At 40.2% G+C, this 19,618-nt stretch overlaps 1 protein-coding gene across 2 annotated transcripts in view; it reads right to left on the bottom strand.

Annotated features, from left to right (window-relative positions):
- The window catches only part of LOC124554917 (cullin-2), a 188,252-nt gene that overhangs the window by 35,893 nt on the left and 132,741 nt on the right, over window positions 1–19,618 (bottom strand). For both annotated transcript variants that reach the window (XM_047128607.1, XM_047128606.1), the window contains exons 12-13: window positions 18,091–18,157; window positions 12,745–12,944 (exon numbers count right to left, since the gene is read on the bottom strand). In XM_047128607.1, coding sequence (XP_046984563.1) covers window positions 12,745–12,944; window positions 18,091–18,157 — 267 coding nt within the window. The remainder of the gene's footprint in view (window positions 1–12,744; window positions 12,945–18,090; window positions 18,158–19,618) is intronic.

Genomic DNA, 19,618 nt, shown 5'->3' with positions numbered 1-19,618 from the left:
ACCATTTTTGATGATTTAAAAAATAGAGTCACTGGACGTCCCTCGTGCACAGGAAGAAAAGGGTCACACTGGGGTGAATATCCCAACTTGATGAGTGTTTGCTCAAGTGGATAAATAAGTGTGGAAGGCAAAACATTCCCGTGAGTGGTTTCACACCGAAAGAAATAGCCAAGTCTTCTGCTCAGTCTCTTGGAACTGAGGGATTTTCATCAAATGAGGGGTGGGGTTCAGATTTTCAAAAAGTTACACTAACATTTTAAAAATAATCTGTGGAGAGAATGCCAGTGTGGACAGTTTCCTTTGTACTGAACGGACAAAAATAATTTTCAAATAGCTACGACATATGCAACATATTCAACACAGATGAAACAGTTTCTCCCCCCCCCCCCCCCCCCCCCGATTGCACCCCATTATTCAAAGAAAGAAAGAAAGAAAGAATCATGGAGGAAAACTGAGAGAGGACAAAATAACTGTCCTTCTAGCCTGTAACGTTGATGGATCTCAGAAGGGGAACCACTCTCAGTAGGAAAATAATTGAAACCACACTGTTTCAAGGGAATGAAATTGCTTCCCACAACACATCGCTAAAACGAAAAAAAAAAAAAAAAAAAAAAAAAAAAAAAAAAAATCACAGATGACAACAGAATTGTTTAATGACTGGCTGACCTCAGTTACAGTGATATGAAAAACAGACAAAATTTTACTGTTTTTGGACAAATACACCATACATAACAACCTACCACCATGAAATCATGTAAAATTAATTTTTTTCCCCTCCCAGCGTGACATCAATGTTGCAACCACTGAACCAGGGCATAGCACAAAACTCTAAAACTCTACCACAGATAAATTGTTTCACTTATGCTGGAAAGCACTGAAAAAGGTGAGAAGTTGACCATAACAGTTTTGATTGCTAGACACATGATGGATAAGGCCTGGAAAAATGATAGCCTTAGCACTCTCTATATATCAGCCATAAGTCGTCACAGGAATTAACAAATTCAATCCTGCCAGACTGAATGTGGGAGCTTCCACCAAACTGTGGTGAATTAACCTTTGAATATTTTGTTCATACTCATGCTGACATCTGTGTCCATAGTGTTCTAAGCAATGCTGAAGTGTTGGCCTGTCAGTATGAGGAAGATAACAAAGAACAACAGCCATCCCCTAGTCACATTGCATGAAGTGAGGTCATCTGTGCATGCCCTATGCTCCTACACCCTCAGAACGGAAATGAATGACGATTTATTCTCAGCACTCATCACCATCGAAAATTCAGTGAACAATACTAGATGGAAGTTGCTCTCCCAGAAGAAAATCATCAATTATTTTTCAAAATGACATGTAACATTTTCATTGGTATATTTTCAATATGTATGTACAAGGTGTGATTCAGAAGTTTCAAGACTGATCCATTTCTGAGTAGGGGAGTGCGTGCGGACCGGTTCCACCGGGTGGGGGAAGTAGTGGGGGATTTCAGGGAATGAACTGACGCTGCGCAGTTGCTTCCGGAACCCTGGAGAGTGCGCATCACTTGCAGTGTGAGTGCATGTCATTGACCTCGGTCGAAAAGTTGGAGAGGCGAAAATGGAGCAGCACTTGGAACAGAGTTATACGATTAAGTTTTGCGTGCAACTGAACAAAATCGCCACGGAGACTCTCGGAATGACTCAAGAGGCCTTTAAGGAAGAAGCCAAGTCCCATGCAATGGTTTTCATGTGGCACAAATGTTTCAAAGATGGCCGTGGGGATGTTGAAGACGATGACCACTCTGGGAGGCCATCATCAAGCCGAATGAATCAAAATGTGGAGAGAGTACGCGAACTTCTAAACAATGACCGTCATCTTAGTACTAGATTAATTGTCAATGAACTGGGACTCAGTCCGAGTACAGTGTGGAGGATTGTGATGGAGAATTTGATGATGCAAAAAGTGTGTGGCAAACTGGTGCCAAAAGGTTTGTTGGTGGATCAGAAGAAATGGTGCATGACTGTTTGCTAGGAAATGCTTCAATGGTCGAATGTTGATCCGAACCTTCCGGAGAAAGTGGTTACTGGTGATGAGACCTGGGTCTACAAGTACAATCTTGAGTCGAAACATCAAACCTCAGAATGGCGCACTGCTTCCTCGCCGAACCCAAGAAAGCTCGCATCAGCACTTTGTGTGTGAAGTGCATGCTGATTGTTGTTTTGGTCAAGTTCAATGTGACAGCATTGCCGCAGCCACCCTACAGACCCGACTTGGCTCCAAGTGACTTTTTCCTGTTCCCCCGAATCAAGATAGGCCTAAAAGGGAAGCGATTTGACTCCATCGACACCATCCAGCAGGCTTTGATGCTAGCCCTTGACAGCATGACACCAGAGGCCTTCCAGATGGGCTACGAACAGTGGAAGATGCGCTGGTAGTGCTGTGTTGATGCTGAAGGATCATATTTTGAAGACTTTTAGTCTGCTGTACTTAAATGTCCAATAGATTTCTAATTCCCACTTAAGTCTTGAAACTTTTGAAACACACCCTGTATGTACCACACATTAATTTAAGAAAAGTTGTATGTACATATGTATGTGCTACAAACTCAGTTTGTTTGAATTTTTCCACCATCCTTCTCAATTATTTGAATTGCTACTATTTTGAACTCTCAGTAATTTGAACTTTTCCCTGGCTCAAGTTTCAAATTATCGAAAGTCAACTGAGATTTTAGCTTCTCTTATACCTTTCCTGTTGGTGGATTGTAGTATTTTGATTACTAGGGTACTGCATCCATCAACAACCAAAAGCAGATGATTTGTCCAATCAAGTTTCATTAATGGTTCATACAGACTGGTTTGTTAATATCACTGCTTGATTAAGTATCCTGCACCATAATGGTGATAAACACTCCATTTGGCTATCACCACTATATGCATCTACATTGTGCAAAGCTATATAACTTGCTATTTTTGAACAGTGTTTGGAACACCTGATTTTGCCATTTTATGCCAGTACAAATTATTTAAATGATATTATCATAACAAGTGTCTAAAAATAAAAGGGCCAATCTACGACCTCCTGTTCAGAGAGAGAGAGAGAGAGAGAGAGAGAGAGAGAGAGAGAGTGTGTGTGTGTGTGTGTGTGTGTGTGTGTGTGTGTGTTGGCGCACACGCGTGGTCAATGTCCTCGCACAGTATATAAGCGAGCGCGCTCTCGCACTACGCTCATTCTGTGTCTTGCTGCTGCACAGGCAACTGCATTGAACGCCGCCAACATGCCCTACAGGAGGTATCGTCGTAGCCGCACAACAGTCTACAAAACCATAGAAAACATTGAACTTATAACAACATCAGGAGACAAGAAAAATCGAATTCCAGTGAAGAGTGTTGCAGCCCACGCTCTCGTCGATGGACCTTGTGTATTTCTTGGATGTTCTCTTAATGTCAGCTTGGATATAAACGGCACTTTCTCACCCTTTTGCATTCCAGTCGGTCAGTTCATGGGTATTGTGTATTTCTTCGATGTTCTCTTAATTTTAGCTTGGATATAAACGATACTTTCTCACCCTTTCACATTCCAGTTGGCCAGTCATGGGTGCACATCTACAGGGGCATCACCACCCTCATTAAAATAATTAGAGGAGAAAGGGGTTAATTTAAAATATTAAAAAGGGAAATACTAAAATATCATTCAGAATGACACTCTTACTCTCCCAATCTCACTCATGTACTCCCTCGCATTCACACTATCATGCAATCTGCAAGATTAAATTTGGTCAAATGTTCTAAAACGTTTTTTTAAAAAAGGGAAAAAGCATGGATATGTTACGAAGAAAGCTAAAATAATATGAAAAAGATATGTGACTGGACGATCACTTACGAAAAAAATAAAAATTGTATGAGCCACCCACTGTGATAACACATTAAAAACTACTCCCTAATACAACGCCTGACAAAAACAAGTGAAGCACTCAGAATACATGGTCGGATAGCAATGTAATTTCATACATGTACACACCATCTGTGGATATATAAATGATTAAGAGTTACAATACGCTGTTATAGGTAGGATGACCAGCCACCATCAGAGTGCATTAGCGTTTTTCATGTTTAGTGTTGTTACCAGGCCTAGTAGAGTATATAAAGGCCACAAACAGAGTTAGATGTTGAGTGATCACAGTGAAAGAGACAGAGATGCTGCACACTCATTTGAGACAGTGTTACAAGCAGCTGACAAAGTCTGAAAAAGGCCTCATTGTGGGTCCCAATGTGGCCATCTGGTTGAATTTCACATTACCCATACTTGTGGAGCATTTGGATGTGACAGTGGCCCATTGTTGGACTGCACAGGAATGTGAGTCCAGGCATACTCTTCGTCAGGGTTACAGTTGACCACATCTCACCACTACAAGGCAGGATTGTCATTTGTGCACCAAGCGTGTCCTAACACCTTTCATATCTACGTCTGCCATCCGAGGACAAGTAATGGACTCCCTGCAACATTCTGTGTCATCCTGCACTGTTAGTGTAAGAGTAACAGCAGTCGGACTATGGAAATATCGTACCATGCGTAGGCTGCAGTCAACAGTATGACACAAATGGCTGCTGTTTCAGTGGTGTTATAACTGGAAAGCACAGACTGTTGATGAATGGCATTGCATTGCATTCATTGGTGAACTGTTTCTCTGCACTACTCTGGATGACCATCATCAGATAGTATGGCAGTAACTGGGAGAGAGATCTCATTCTTTGAAAGTTTTGGAGAGGTACAGTGGTGTTACTCCTGGCATTATGTTATGGGCAGCCATTGGGTACGGCTTCATATCACAACTGGTGACGATCAAGGGAACCTTGATGGCACAACACCCACCCTGTGCCCGCATATCTTACCTATCGTGCTACAGTATTGGGGTGCAATTTTGTGGCTGTCAAGGTCCTCAGATCTTTCCCAGATAGAACATGTTTAGGACTAGCTCAGACTTCAACTCCTCGTCAGTGCCAATATCCATGATATCAAGGCCGTTATGAGGATTGTGGGCCAGCTTGACTTAGGAGAGGATACAAAGCCTTTCCGACTGAATCACTATATGCATCCATGCCAGAGGGGATGCAATGTCATAGTGATAAGTCGTCTCATGCTGTCAAGTTCTTTGTAAATTTTAGCGAGCAAGTTCACTATTCCACACAATATTTGAGGTTGACTTTTCCATGATGTGACATACGCTCTACAAGCCTCCCTTTCAAACTTTAATTCACTGTGTCCATGTCTATTATGACCTTGCAGATCGCAACAACTTTGCTAAAACAACTCTGTCAAGATTGGGTACTCGCCAAGTTGTGTTGTATTTCATAACCATGTTGCTTGACAAGAGGCAGCAGTTCCTGCAAGCAGTGTCCTCCCATGTTTCACCAAGTTCAGTGATTCTGGTAACCCACAAAAAGCCTTCCATATAGAGAAAGATATTAATTTTTCAAATATACAGTCTTCTCTCTTTATGACAGGAAAAACATCTGTAACTACAGTCTTACCTTCTGATCCCGCTTGGTAAGTCTTCCCTGACCTGTGGTTCTGGATGACTTTCCTGAAATCTACCCTTTTTCCTAGACCTCTCCAAGCCTTTTCCTTCACCCCTCTTACTTCTGCCTGAAGAAGGAGCCACTGGCTCCGTAAACTTGCCTAATTATAACATCCTTGTACGTGTGTGTTCTGCCGCCGCTTGGTGAGTAGATTTTTTTATCTATCCAATTATATTATACAAAATTACCTTGCAGTTCACACTTAAATACTTGGTACAGGCTTCATAGAACATACTAGCAGTTAATCTGTGTTGTGTTTCTATTATGTGGTCTCATCTTTGTCTGTGCTTAGGAAGGCTGAAATCAGAACTTCTCTTAATAAGCTGGGTCTTAGTATTACCAAACTGCCAACCGAACCACTGGGAGGTTTTCTTTTCTTTAATTTGGTGTAGCAGGCTTCATGGACATGCCATGATCAGCTAGGGATATATAAAGATTCCACCCAGACAAAGTATCACTAAAAACTGTTTCACCTCAACAGCCATCCACCCCATTGATACACAGAAAACCTGGACGTTGAGATTCTTTAATACAGGTTCGTACTATCCTCATAATCTAGGCAGTGAAGCCATGATTCCCACTTCTTGTCACACAACGCTCTACCATCACGCCATATGGTGTCCACTGAAGCATGCATGGTTTTAGAGGACTGGTGGCCCTCACCAGTCCCTAGCTCAGGAACCCCAGGTTCATCTCTAAAGAGGTTCCAGAGCTATGAAACAAAATTCAATTATAACGAAGAATCCACAAAAACCATGGAATTTAAAGGAGCTAATGTCCTTTTTGGGAAATGTTAATTAGTGTGCTAAACTGAAACGCACCTACTAGACAGTGTGTAAAAGAGAGGTATTTATTTAGCATGTACAACAGAAGTGAAAGAGGTTTCACTAACCAAAAAGGCAACTGACGTGGCCTATATACCTGATGACCTGCGATACATGGAAACGGATACGTCCATAACAGGTACTTCACAGTATAGTATGCCCAGAGCTTTCAAAGATGTTCCTAACAACACACTAACAGTGTGAACAGCAATGGGCAGAGGAAAGCAGCTTCTCTGCCTCTCAAGAAAGCCAGAACATGTAATGGATACTGACATGTAGCAAGTTACTCAGAGGTATGTGTCATGAAAGCTGAGAAATATTTTGCAGTTCACAGCTATTCTCAATGCAGATTAGAATGTAAGGTGGTTCTGGGTTCTAAAAGGTACCAATAACATTGTTCCTTCAAGATGCTATGTTGCCCCCCCCCCCCTCCCCTCCCCAAATGTCAAACCCGATGTCAAAAAATACGAAGAACTTGAATGCAGACAGTATTCACATCTATCTAATGTTACATACACTATGTGATCAAAAGTATCTGGACACCTGGCTGAAAATGATTGACAAGTTCGTGGTGCCCTCCATCAGTAATGCTGGAATTCAACATGGCATTGGCACACCCTTTGCCTTGATGACAGCTTTCACTCTCGCAGGCATACGTTCAATCAGGTGCTAGAAGGTTTCTTGGGAAATTGCAGCCCATTCTTCACAGAATGCTGCACTGAGGAGAGGTATCGATGTCAGTCGGTGAGGTCTGGCACGAATTCAGCATTCCAAAACAACCCAAAGGTGTTCTATAGGAGTCAGGTGAGGACTCTGTGAAGCCAGTCCATTACAGGGATGTTATTGTCGTGTAACCACTCTGCCACAGGCCGTGCATTATGAACAGGTGCTTGATCATATTGAAAGATGCAATCGCCATTCCCGAATTGCTCTTCAACGGTGGGAAGCAAAAAGGTGCTAAAAACATCAATGTAGGCCGGTGCTGTGATAGTGCCACACAAAACAACAAGGGGTGCAAGCCCCCTCCATGAAATCACGTCCACACCATAACACCATCGCCTCAGAATTTGACTGCTGGCACCATACATGCTGGCAGGTGACGTTCACTGGGCATTTGCTATACCCACACCCTGCCATCAGATCGCCACATTGTGTACCATGATTTGTCACTCGACACAACGTTTCTCTGCTGTTCAATCGTCCAATGTTTACGCTCCTTACACCAAGCGAGGCGCCGTTTGGCATTTACTGGTGTGTGGCTTATGAACAGCTGCTTGACCATGAAATCCAAGTTTTCTCACCTCCCGCCTAACTGTCATACTACTTGCAGTGGATTCTGGTGCAGTTTGGAATTCCTGTGTGATGGTCTGGATAGATATCTGCCTATAACACATTACGACCCTCTTCAACTGTCAGCGGCCTCTGTCAGTCAACAGACGAGGTCAGCTTGAACGCTTTTGTGCTGTATGTGTCCCTTCACGTTTCCACTTCACTATCACTATCACATCGAAAGCAGTGGACCTAGGGATGTTTAGGAGTGTGGAAATCTTGTGTACAGACATATGATACATGCGACATCCAATCAACGAACCATATTCGAAATCAGAGTTCCATGGAGTGCCCCCTTCCGCTCTCTCACGATGTCTACTGACTACTGAGGTCGCTGATAAGGAGTACCTGGCAGTAGGTGGCAGCACAATGCATCTAACATGAAAAACTTATGTTTTTGGGGCTGGCCGGATACTTTTTATCACATAGTGTACCTGACAGCAGAATAATATGAACACATTCCTTACAAACTATAGTCACTTTGTTGAGTAGATTCTAGGTAGCAGGTACCATAATAAAGTGGTAGGATTAGTATGTTTGGTGACCACAACAAACCAAATTGACAGTGCAGCATGCAAATGGTTTATTATGAATTACAGTGGGCACAGATCCAGCATTCAATGTTGCAATAGAAGCTGTCTGCTTACAAATGTATAAGCAAGTGGAACAAACATTATAAAACTTTCCAACAACATCAAAATGCATAACCACAAAGATTCCACCCGAAATTACTTTTTTATGCACCACTGGCTCTCAGTAATTGAAAAAGCAGTTCTTACAAGGAGAGAAAGGGAAAGACAACATACAGTCATTCTCTAGGCACTCCCAATCAACATACTCTTGCTTCTACAAATGGGTCAATGGGTACTGGATCTCTACGAAGAGCGTCACCCCACGCTGTGTTTTGATTGGTCATCAACACCAAAACAGAGCATCTGGTACTCACATGCAATCGATATGCAAAACAGCAGGCAGTACCTCTGCATCAATCCTCTCTCTGTCACGCTGAAGTGCTGGGACTACGTGCAGTTATATTTTATGGGGACATTTCTAAATTCAGTGTTACTGGCTGAGGTGGACAGTTTATTCAAATATCTTATGTAGTAAACACACAGTCTACCACCACATAAGCCACTATGCAGGCCCTTAGCAAAATTTAAAAATTTCATCTTTCCACCTGCAAGCTGTTTAGGAGACGTACTCACAGAGGCAACTGTAACACTATTCCTAAGAACGTACAGAACCATATTGATCAATGGGAAAAGCCTGGCAGAAATTATATACAGCTGTCAACCAAGAACTCTATGCATCTAATCGACCCTAAACAATGGATCAAGCAACAAACCTACCCAAACAGCTACAGTCTAGTATTCTGGCTTCATTAGAAATGTTCAGCTGCTATTTGGGATGGATGGAGGCAACACTGATTGCAGCGTGCAGGTCACATACATTACTCACAGGAAAATTGCCCAAGATTTTAAACCAGCTTTACCATCAGTTGTTGGATGACCAGCAGCATCTGCCATTGTCACAGTGTCTACCAGCACTATCTTACAGTTAAGATCAATGAGGGAGTCACTTTTAAGACTCAATGCCCAAATGCATATGGATTCTCTCCATTTAACACACCCGCACTAATTGGGACTTTTAACAATAGGTCCAAGCATTGGGGATCTCATAAGCTCAGATGCCACAAATGTATCTAATCATCTTCCTGAACCCTTCATCTTTACAAGTTGTCATCAAGAACTGATGCCTTGGGGAACCAACATAACTCTACAAAGAACTGCAGCAGCCTCCAGCCACCTTGTTCAATAAGTCACACCCTAATCATTTTGCTACAGAGACTTCCTCACACCAGAGGTGCCACATGCCATGCATATACCCAACAAATAATGATTCAAAATCCAAATTTGATCATTGTGCAGCTTAAAGACTGTGAACATGTATATTAAATGTACAGAAGTTCACAGTGTCTGACTAGTGTTTCTTACTGAGAAATGCATTACTGCCTTCTACACGTCAACCTCACATTTTCAAGATGATATGCAAAGCAACAGTGCATCATATACTGTTACATTTGGACACGAGATGTATCCAGAAAGTTCTTCACATAAGTTACATAACAAATAACGTGTAACCTTAATTGTGATTGTCCTTCAAACTAGTCATCCTGGGAAGATTACAGCTTTCATTGCATTTCTCACAATCACCATGGTGGTTTTTTTTCCCCAAAAAGCACCACTTGTGAATTTCTTTAGATCTCGGAGAGTATTTCTATACATTGAGCTTTCAGCATTTGGTGAGGAATGGCAACTATGCTGCTGCTTGTCAAGAACAGCATGGCTGTTACAGATTTACGAGTGAGCCTGTTTTTGTGACAAAGCCATGAGCAGTCGTTCCAAAATTCTTGTATCTTTCATTGTACATTTTGAAGCAAAATGAGTTTGTGTAGTGTTAGGCTGAAATGATTTATGATGATTAATTCTCTTGGCACTGAAGAATAGGAGATTACTCTTTCACAATTCTGACATATCATCACCTTCTTTCACATTGATGAGTAAGGGCTCCTCTGCAGCAGTGACTGCTGTTTTGATTCCAGATCACAGCCAAAAATCCAAATTTCTACCATCTTTTCTGATAGGAGAGAAGAAAACAAGACAACCTGCAATCTGTATCAAAGCTAAACACAAATTTTCATGTCACTGTTTATTATCATTATGCCAAAAGACAGAGAACAAATTTCACCACAAACAAACAACTTTCAACGTCTCCCTTAAAATCACTCCAAAACCTTATACCACATGTTAAGAACACCTGATTCACATGAAATACATTCTAAGAAATTTAGCCTTACCTGAAAAAGAGCACTTATTTCCGAATACACTGTAATTCTTAGAAGTATATGAAGTACATGTTGCCAAAAATCTCCTGGCACCTCGCTGAATGTCTTCTGTGTGACATCAAACAACATATATAAGAATTGGAGGAACATTGCATCAACATTGTACCCAAGTTTTCTATCAGAATTAATCACTGAAAGAACTGAATGAATTTGAATGTGGTATGATTGTATTGCCTCTCAAGTTAGTGCATTCCATCAGAACTTTCGCAGGGGTCACAGATATTTATTTTCACTGTTAGTGATGTTACTGTAAAATGGAAGTGACAGGGAAGCACTAAAACTAATCACTATTCTGGTAGGCTAAGAACTTGACTGATGGGGACAGCAGAAGTCGAAACTGTTCTATGCAAACCAATCAACAGAAATTCTTGTGAATTATTGGACAGACTTTCTGTTGCAGCATGAATAAAGAGGTTGTTGCTGAGAGGCAAACGGTGGATATGACGTCATAATCGGTCTTTGCAACACGAAGGTTTAAGAAGTAATGATCCATGGTGTATGATACCTACATAGGTTTAGATGAAACTGGAGGACAGTGTGATTGTTTGCGATTTTTTTTTCCTGGTTGGAGCTCAGACCATTGGCTTAAGTTGATGTAAAAAATGAATGCAATAATAAGAAGGAAGATTACATTATAACAACAACCCATCAATGACATGCTGACAAGAGATTCATGACTGAAGAAGAATGAGAAGGAAAACTGACATGTTCTTTTCAAAGGAACTGTTCTGGAATTTACTGTAAGTGATTTATACAAAACACGGAAAACAAGAACATGGATAGCTGACTGGGAATTTTAAGCCCATTTTTCAAAAATGCATGACTAGAGTTTTAACTATTGTTTCCCTTTGTTTGTTAAATTGAACATGCCTGTTTATAAAAATATAAGTTCAATACCCTTTTTATAAGGATAACTGTCTAACTCCTGAAAATAGCCATTAACTGCCGACATCACATCTTCATTTGTAGAAAATCTTCGACCTCCAAGCCATTTTTTCAAGTCTGGGAACAGAAAATAATCTGAGGGGGCTAAATCTGGCGAATAGGATGCATGAGGTAGCAATTCAAACTTTAATTCATTAATTTTGGCCATTGCAATAACAGACTTGTAAAGTGGTGCATTGTCCTGAAGAAACAACACTTTCTTCCTGCCCAAATGCGGCTGTTTTTGCTCGATTTCTTTGTCTAAATGTTGCAATAAGTTCGCATAATACTCGCCGTTAATAGTTTTTCCTTTTTCAAGATAGTCAACGAAAATTATCCCATGTGCATCCCCAAAAACCAATGCCATGACCTTGCCTGCAGATGAAATGGTCTTCACCTTCTTTGGAGTCAGTTCTCCAAATTGTGTCCATTGTTTTGATTGTTCTTTTGTCTTGGGAGAGAAGTGGTGGACCCATGTTTCATCCATGGTTATAAAACAGTGCAAAAAATCAGCTTTGTTGCTGCGAAACTTTGCTAAACACTCAACTGAAACATCTTTGCGACACTGTTTATGCTCGAGTTTGAGAGGATGTGGCACAAAGCTTGCACACAGTTTTCTCATGTCCAAATTTTCAGATAATATGTGATGTGCCACACTTTTTGAAATGCCTACTATGTCTGCTAGCTCGCGTACTTTCAGTCGACAATTATCCAGTACCGCCTTGTGGATTTTCTTCACCATTTCTGGAGTTGTCACTTCATTTGGTCGAGCACTGGGATGGTCGTCTTGGCAGCTGATATGGCCTTGTTTAAACTCAGCTACCCAATATTTTACTGTCAATGAAGGAGCAGATTCTCCCAAAGTAAAATCTAGCTCAGCTTTAATATTGGTTGTGCTGAGGCCTTTCAAAAAATGTATCACATAACGATGACCAATTTTCTCCATTTTCACAAGTTCAGTCACAATGTTCACTATTGATGGCTGCCAAACAAATACTAAATAATGTGGCGCCTTCAAACTTTAAACATACACTTCATAGATCATATTCTTTCTAATCCAGAGATATTTTTCAACAACAACTGCCATCTCTCAGTCAGGCCGGATACTTATGGGACCACCCTCATATAGCTGGTGTCTCTGGAATGAACAGCAAGGGGTATCTGCAGACTTTTGGTCATTATTGTAAAGCAACAATTTAAGTACTTTTATCCTCACCTGATTATCAGTCATCAACAGTTTTGACTCAATTAGACCCATAACATGCTTATTAAAAGGTTCATCAAAGAGTTGTAAACATTCTTGCACTTCTCGACAAGTTAATGAGTCGACCTCTTGAAACTGAAGAAGGATGGCCATTTGAAATGTCTGCATTGTAACTTGGTACGGCTTTTTAAGATAGCCAAGTTTCAATTCACCTGAAACATCAAAGCCACCGTCATATTACTACTAAGTAATACACCAATGCTACCACCACAAACAGCTATTATCATAAGAAATTCTATTCTCAACAACAATTAATGATATCAAGAATGAGAGACGATCTTATTTTTAAATATATGTACAATTATATCTTCTAGGTGTGTAAATCAACTATAATATAAAAGCTACATTGTTATTTTTGTGATTGGTGTTTGATGAATGCTCTTTCTGTTACTAACTACAACATGACAATATATTTTCTTTGCTATATGACAAGTCACAGTGCATAATTATACACTTACTGTGGGAATGAATACATTGTATTACATAACTCCTGCATAAATTAAATAAATAGGGAAAATCTGTTCACAGTCCCACTACCCTCAATCATACATCTGAGCTAGCACTTCATCATTTAAAGAGTTATTAGTGGCGTTCATCTTTCATGTAACATGTCTGATTATTTACAGCAGAGCAGTGAGGACATCTGGGTTTACTGACAAATATCACAACCTTTCTAGGGAAGGTATGGGCAACAGAATGTGCACACTCTTTCAATTTTTTTTTTTTTGCAATGGCAGAAGTGTCAGTGTACACAATGTATGATTGTAAATCACTAGGGCCTTTTACTTGCCATCCATTTGTTTAGTTAAACACTAGACACAGTTTTAAACTATGCAGCCAGTAGCAGTTTCAGAGTGTCACCACACGCCTTACAGTACATACACACTATACACATGCTCTCAGAACAAGAGAGAGAGAGAGAGAGAGAGAGAGAGAGAGAGAGAGAGAGAGAGAAACGGGGGCATGCATGTTATGAAACCAATCAAGATTCCAAAATGCTCATAGATTTCAAGTTGAAAAGAAACAATAATTTCTACAAGCAAAACAATATTTTTCACAGGTGTTATGAGATGTAGGCAAAAAAGAAACTAAGATAATGAAGTTTATCAAAAACCAGATCCTGATTCCAGATTTTCTGAGAGATTAAAAGAAAGCAGTAACAGAAGAAAGAAATCAAGCCACTAATGTATGCCAAACAGTACAGGGCACTAAAATAAATGGGCAGGGAAGAAAAAAAAGGAGGAAGGAAGATTAGGGCTTAACATCTCATTGATGACAAGGTCATTAAAGGCCGAATGCAAACTCTGATGGTAAATTGTTATGAAGATAAATTGGCTGTATATTTTTCACAAGAACCACCCTAATAAGTGAATTAAGGAGATCAAACAAAACCTAATGCTGAATGACCCTTTACCAATTACGATCCCCAGCCTTCCAAATACCAAGACAGTGTGAAACTATATTGCCACTGTACTCTCATAAAAGGTATACCAGGATGTATACATGAACAAGGAGGAGGACAAGATTTCCCAGTTAAAAATACACTTTTTCTCAGGTGAAAATACACTTTTTTCAGGTGAAAGTACATTTTTTCCATATTGACAATATACTTTCCCTTGGAGCTATAAAACTTATGAGTCCTCTGAATGGTGAAGGTTTTATACACTGGCACAGAACTTCCCGGCACTTAAGGAAACACAACCCAGCATACAACAACAGGGTTTGGAAAGATCTTTGATGTACAGCAATATTTAAACTGACTATTTTTATATTATGAAAGTAGAAACATGAATTTCATTAATTACAGCACAGTAGGCTCTGTAGAACTGAAATCAAGATTGAGGTGCACTTTTGTCAGCCAGTAATAGTTCATGTCACATGATCTTGCAAGCCAATGACAGCAGACACTCAGAGCACAGGACACGTGATGTACTCAGCCAATAGCAATATCACTGTTAAGTGGTGCAAACACACAAATGAAAAAGTTAATGGTTTAACATTAATACACATACAGTATACATAAAGGGTGACAATTATTGAACTATATGAAATAAAATCATCTTAACTTCTGAACAGTTTGTGTTAGGATGTTCAAATTGCATGGTTGGCCATGGGGCATGATGGGAATTTGAATGCACACGCCTTGTTGTTGTCAGCCACTTTCATTTGGACAGGTTTGTCAGTTAGCAAAATTAGCACACTTAGGGGAGTGAGAATCCGCATTTCGTGATGGAGAAGTCTCTTCGCCCTCAACGGGTGACTGTGGTGTGCAAAGGCCAGTCACAGAATAATTGGTGTGATATTCCTTGATGGCACAGTGACTACCGAATGGTACGTGAAGGTTTTGGAAGACTATTTCATCCCCATTATCCAAAGTGACCCTGATTTTGACAAGGTGTGGTTCATGCAAGACCGAGTTCAGTCTCACTGAAGTAGGAGAGTGTCTGATGCCCTGGAGAAGCATTTTGGGAACAACATTCTGGCTCAAGTGCACTCAGAGGCCACTGGCATGGGCCTCAATTGGTCACCATATTCTCCGAATCCAAACACATGTGACTCCTTTTCGTGGGGCTATATTAAAGACAAGGTGTACAGCAGTAATCCCAAAACCATTGTTGAGCTGAAAACAGCCATTTCAAGAGGCCATTGACAGCATCGATGTTCCGACACTGCAGTGGGTCATGCAGAATTTCACTATTCGTCTGCGCCACGTCATTGCCAGCGACTGCAGGCATATCAAACATGTCATAACCTAAGTCCAAATATCTGTAGTGATGAGTGATGTTTACATTTTGTGCTCCCCCCCCCCCCCCCCCTCCCCACCACACCCTGCAGGTAGACTGAGGGAGTAATGGTGAGCAGCAGTTCCAGTGGGAGGTAAACATGCCAAACTGAAATTGTTATTTTTCGATAACGCTCTCTGGAACAGTTGCAGACAATTTTTATTCAAAGGTTTGGAGCTGCCATCCATGTATGAACACAAAAAGAACTTCACTTCTGCTTCAGAAACATTATCACAAGTAGCATTGGGACGCTTTAAGTCTGAGGCGACATGTTGGAGGTTCGTGTTCTTTTGAAATGTGTTTATAAATTTGATTTTTCCCTGTAGAAAAATGTAAGAGTTTGAGTCACAGCCATTGAAGGTGTGAAGAAATAACACATGGTTTTTGGCTTCTTCAGAGAACTTAGAACTGTTGGGAGTGTAAATGAATGTGTCTTGGTTGCCTTTTCCAGATTTCATCAGGAAGATATTTGTTCCAAGTTCTTCCTGCCCACTATTATCAGCTATGTGGTCAGTAAGTACCAAAAAATCAGTATCTTCCTTGACAATGAAGATGTCTCCCTGTCTCCACTTTCCTATGGCTGTGCCAACAATGTAGGGATCTGCAGCCTCAATGGCCTGCTTGACCTGGTACCCTTCACTATAGAATTTTTCTGTCAACATTGAGATAAGACATTTCTTATTAAACTTGTTTATTAAGAAACATTCTTTTGGCAGAGTTGGTGAGATTGTCTCATTAAATAAAACAGATATGGGTGACATATCTAAAGCTCTTCAGGCAAGTTCAGCATATTTTATGTTTCAATCCTTAGGATATCCATCAAACACTATGGTGCAATTGGACCAAAAGTGTTCTCTGACGTACTTCACGTACTTTATAAAGATGAAGGAAAACACATTATCAGTATTCCACAGAACTGGGCGTAAGTAGCACCCACAGAACTGGGCGTAAGTGGCACCCACCGTAAGTGGCACCCACCGTCAAGGATGAAGTCTGTGTTGCTTGTGATTGTAGCAGTGGGATCTAATTTTCTTGTCTTGTGCATTATTCCATCGTCATCAAAAAGAGGTAATGGACATGGGGCTAACTCAAAGGCTGTTCTGGTGACTTCAGATGGAAAGGAACTGGATGGAAAATTTTAGCAGGACTGACAAGGACTGGTTCAGCACTCATCTCGACTGTACACTTCACGACTCATAGAGGGACTACTTGGTTCTTTCTCAGGAGCTGCACTCGCTTAAAGTTTTTCCCTTGAGCATTTTCCAACCTTTCTCCCTTTTTTCATAAGCCTCTGGGCAGTTGATCTTATCTGCCCTCTACACACACTCCAGTATTATGTAAATGACAGTTGTGTCTTACGAGAATGGGTCATGAAAATAAAACCACTTACTGAATTTCTACACATCAGTGTTATTAAATTTTAATGTTTGGGCAAATGTAGATAATCTGGCATTCAAAAGTAATTTGACTTCACAGAAAAGTCTTAGCAGGAAGTTAGGCCTATGAAAACTTTCACATGTTTTTATTTGTATCTTCACAAAGGAGTGAGTGAATTTTAAAATTTGTGAGCTTTTTTACACTAATTTGACGCTCTACAAATTCCACACATGACACTCTTCACTTGGAGCAGCCATTTCTGATCGTTACAGGCATTGGAAAATGAGCATAACCCACTTTTCTGACAATTCGGCAAAAACTGACAACTGCATGTGGCTAAATGACTGAAATGATTTTAACAATCAAGTCGGTTAATCAACGTGGATATTTATGCTCTTTCACCTTGGTGTTTTGGGAATTTTTTGTACGATGTATCTTTTCGAGTCCAAAAATTTTGTGGTTTTTTGGCTCTCAAAAATTTAGCACACACAAGAAACTGTCACACACTCATTTAACTCTTATTTGGGTTGCCTAATGTAGATTAAAATTATTTCACACTTGTGCACATCTATTGGTCAGTGTGGACTCTTTTCATGCTAGTTTTCCTGGGCTATGGTGCAATGACAGAGAATACATGCAACTGTATTACTGGCAAACTTGCAGCTATAACTTTCTCATGTACACAAGCTGAGTGAATAAAAGCCAAAGAATCCTTGATGGACTGTTACATTATTAGCAATATTGCCTTGTTTAACTGCATTTACATCTGACCATTAATTTGTGCAAATTTTAACACAGTATAATTTTCATGGGACATACTAAAATACTGTCGTGTAATGTCTCAAATATGTACTTTTGCCCACTGCATGACTACGAGGAATAGTTGTGCAGAGTAGTTTTACGTATGTGTCCTTATGATTGATTATGGAAAGAAAAGAAAAGAAAAAAGGGTGAAACCCAACTTCTCACAAAATATATTCATATAATGGGACAGAAAGATTTAAGTTACAGTATTCCAAGCTATGGCAGATACAAATATTGCTACTCTCCCAAGGTCTTCAACGTTTTCATGGCTGGTACAAGTATTTAAGCTATAAGCAGAAAAGTCCAAAATTAAAAAATGCTATTTTCATCATACCTTGACTAAGATGATGCAGCCATGTCAGTTTCCTCCCGCTGAATCCTTTATGATAGAATGTTTCAAACTGAAATTTAAAAGAAAGATAGAAGAAGAAAATTAAACTCTTATAGCATACTGTAGCACTTATAATTCCATGACAATTATTACCAGTATCACACAGTCTACGAAAGACTAAAATTATATTCACAGAAAGTTACCAAATGTCACTAGAGTGGAACCACTTTGTATACACTCATGAACAACTGGTTGAGAGATAATCGGTGTGTTGGATAGAGCAGATCCTGTGACCACAGTCAAGGGAATATCTGAGAGTCATGTGACAAGGGTGTCATCAGACTTACTGGCCATTTCTAATGCAGAACATCAGCCCATTTTATAGTGTCCACTCATGGATACATGAGACATGAACCACTCCTCCTCCAAAGCCTCTGAGGTTTCCACATGCCACTGTGTACTGTGCATTCTGAGTCAGTCAGTTCAGGAAAAAACTGAGCAACACTGTGTTGATAACAGAACTTGCCATTTCAATGCTGGACAATGACGACGACTACAATGATGACGATGACAACAACAACAACCAGGGAGCAGTCTTATGATCCAGTGCCATCATCTCACTATGGGGTATAGCAGCCATTTCTCCGCCCCTACATGTGTTCCTCTGCTCGTGGCATGCCACACAGCAGAGAGATTAGTATGGGCATACCGTATTTACTTGAACCTGAGCCACACCTGAAAAATGAGACTTGAAATCAAGGAAAAAAATTTTCCCGAATCCAAACCGCACCTGAAATTTGAGACTCGAAATTTAAGGGGAGAGAAAAGTTTTAGACCACACCTCCAAATCGAAACAAAGTTGGTCCACTGTAACATGAGACACAATTTAGGTTGAATGTATGAAATAAAGCTATAGTAGTTTGGTTCAAGTCATAAGCTTACCAGTTAAGCTTCTGCTATGTGTCAGGCGCGCCTTCCGTATTTATACGGGTACCCTCCCTTTTCCACGTGTTTAGTATGGTTTGAATCGATTGCTTATTTTGCTTTGATCTGATAAGTGCTGTTCTCTTTGTTATAGGTGTCATGCATTGTTTGTCACATTCTGATAATGAGTGTTTACAACCTGTCGCCACTCACGGCATGGCTTGCTTCTGTGCGCCCTACCGTCGCTTACAATCAAAAAAAATTAACAAAACCATGGCAAGAGACTGCTATTTATTGTTACTTTTACTACTACTTTCTTTGATAATGATCAACAAGAACTAAATAATAGACTGCGTATGATAGAAGATGTTCTGAACGAGAGTTTAACGAAAATTTTTCTCCATCTGAAAATCTTTGCAGACGTCTCTTTAGTACATTACATTCTGCACAGAAGTTAGAGTCAACTTAGATTTAAAAATCTAGTCAGTTGTTGTGCTTCATTTCTGACTGTATCACTATTCAGCATAAGAATAATACAAATACAAATATAAATATGATATGATATTTATATTCTTCCCCTTTTGCTGTTGTCTCACTGTAGTTTCAT

This window comes from Schistocerca americana, chromosome X, assembly GCF_021461395.2.
Source record: "Schistocerca americana isolate TAMUIC-IGC-003095 chromosome X, iqSchAmer2.1, whole genome shotgun sequence".
Taxonomy (NCBI): domain Eukaryota; kingdom Metazoa; phylum Arthropoda; class Insecta; order Orthoptera; family Acrididae; genus Schistocerca; species Schistocerca americana.
This window is presented reverse-complemented; position numbering and strand designations above follow the sequence as displayed.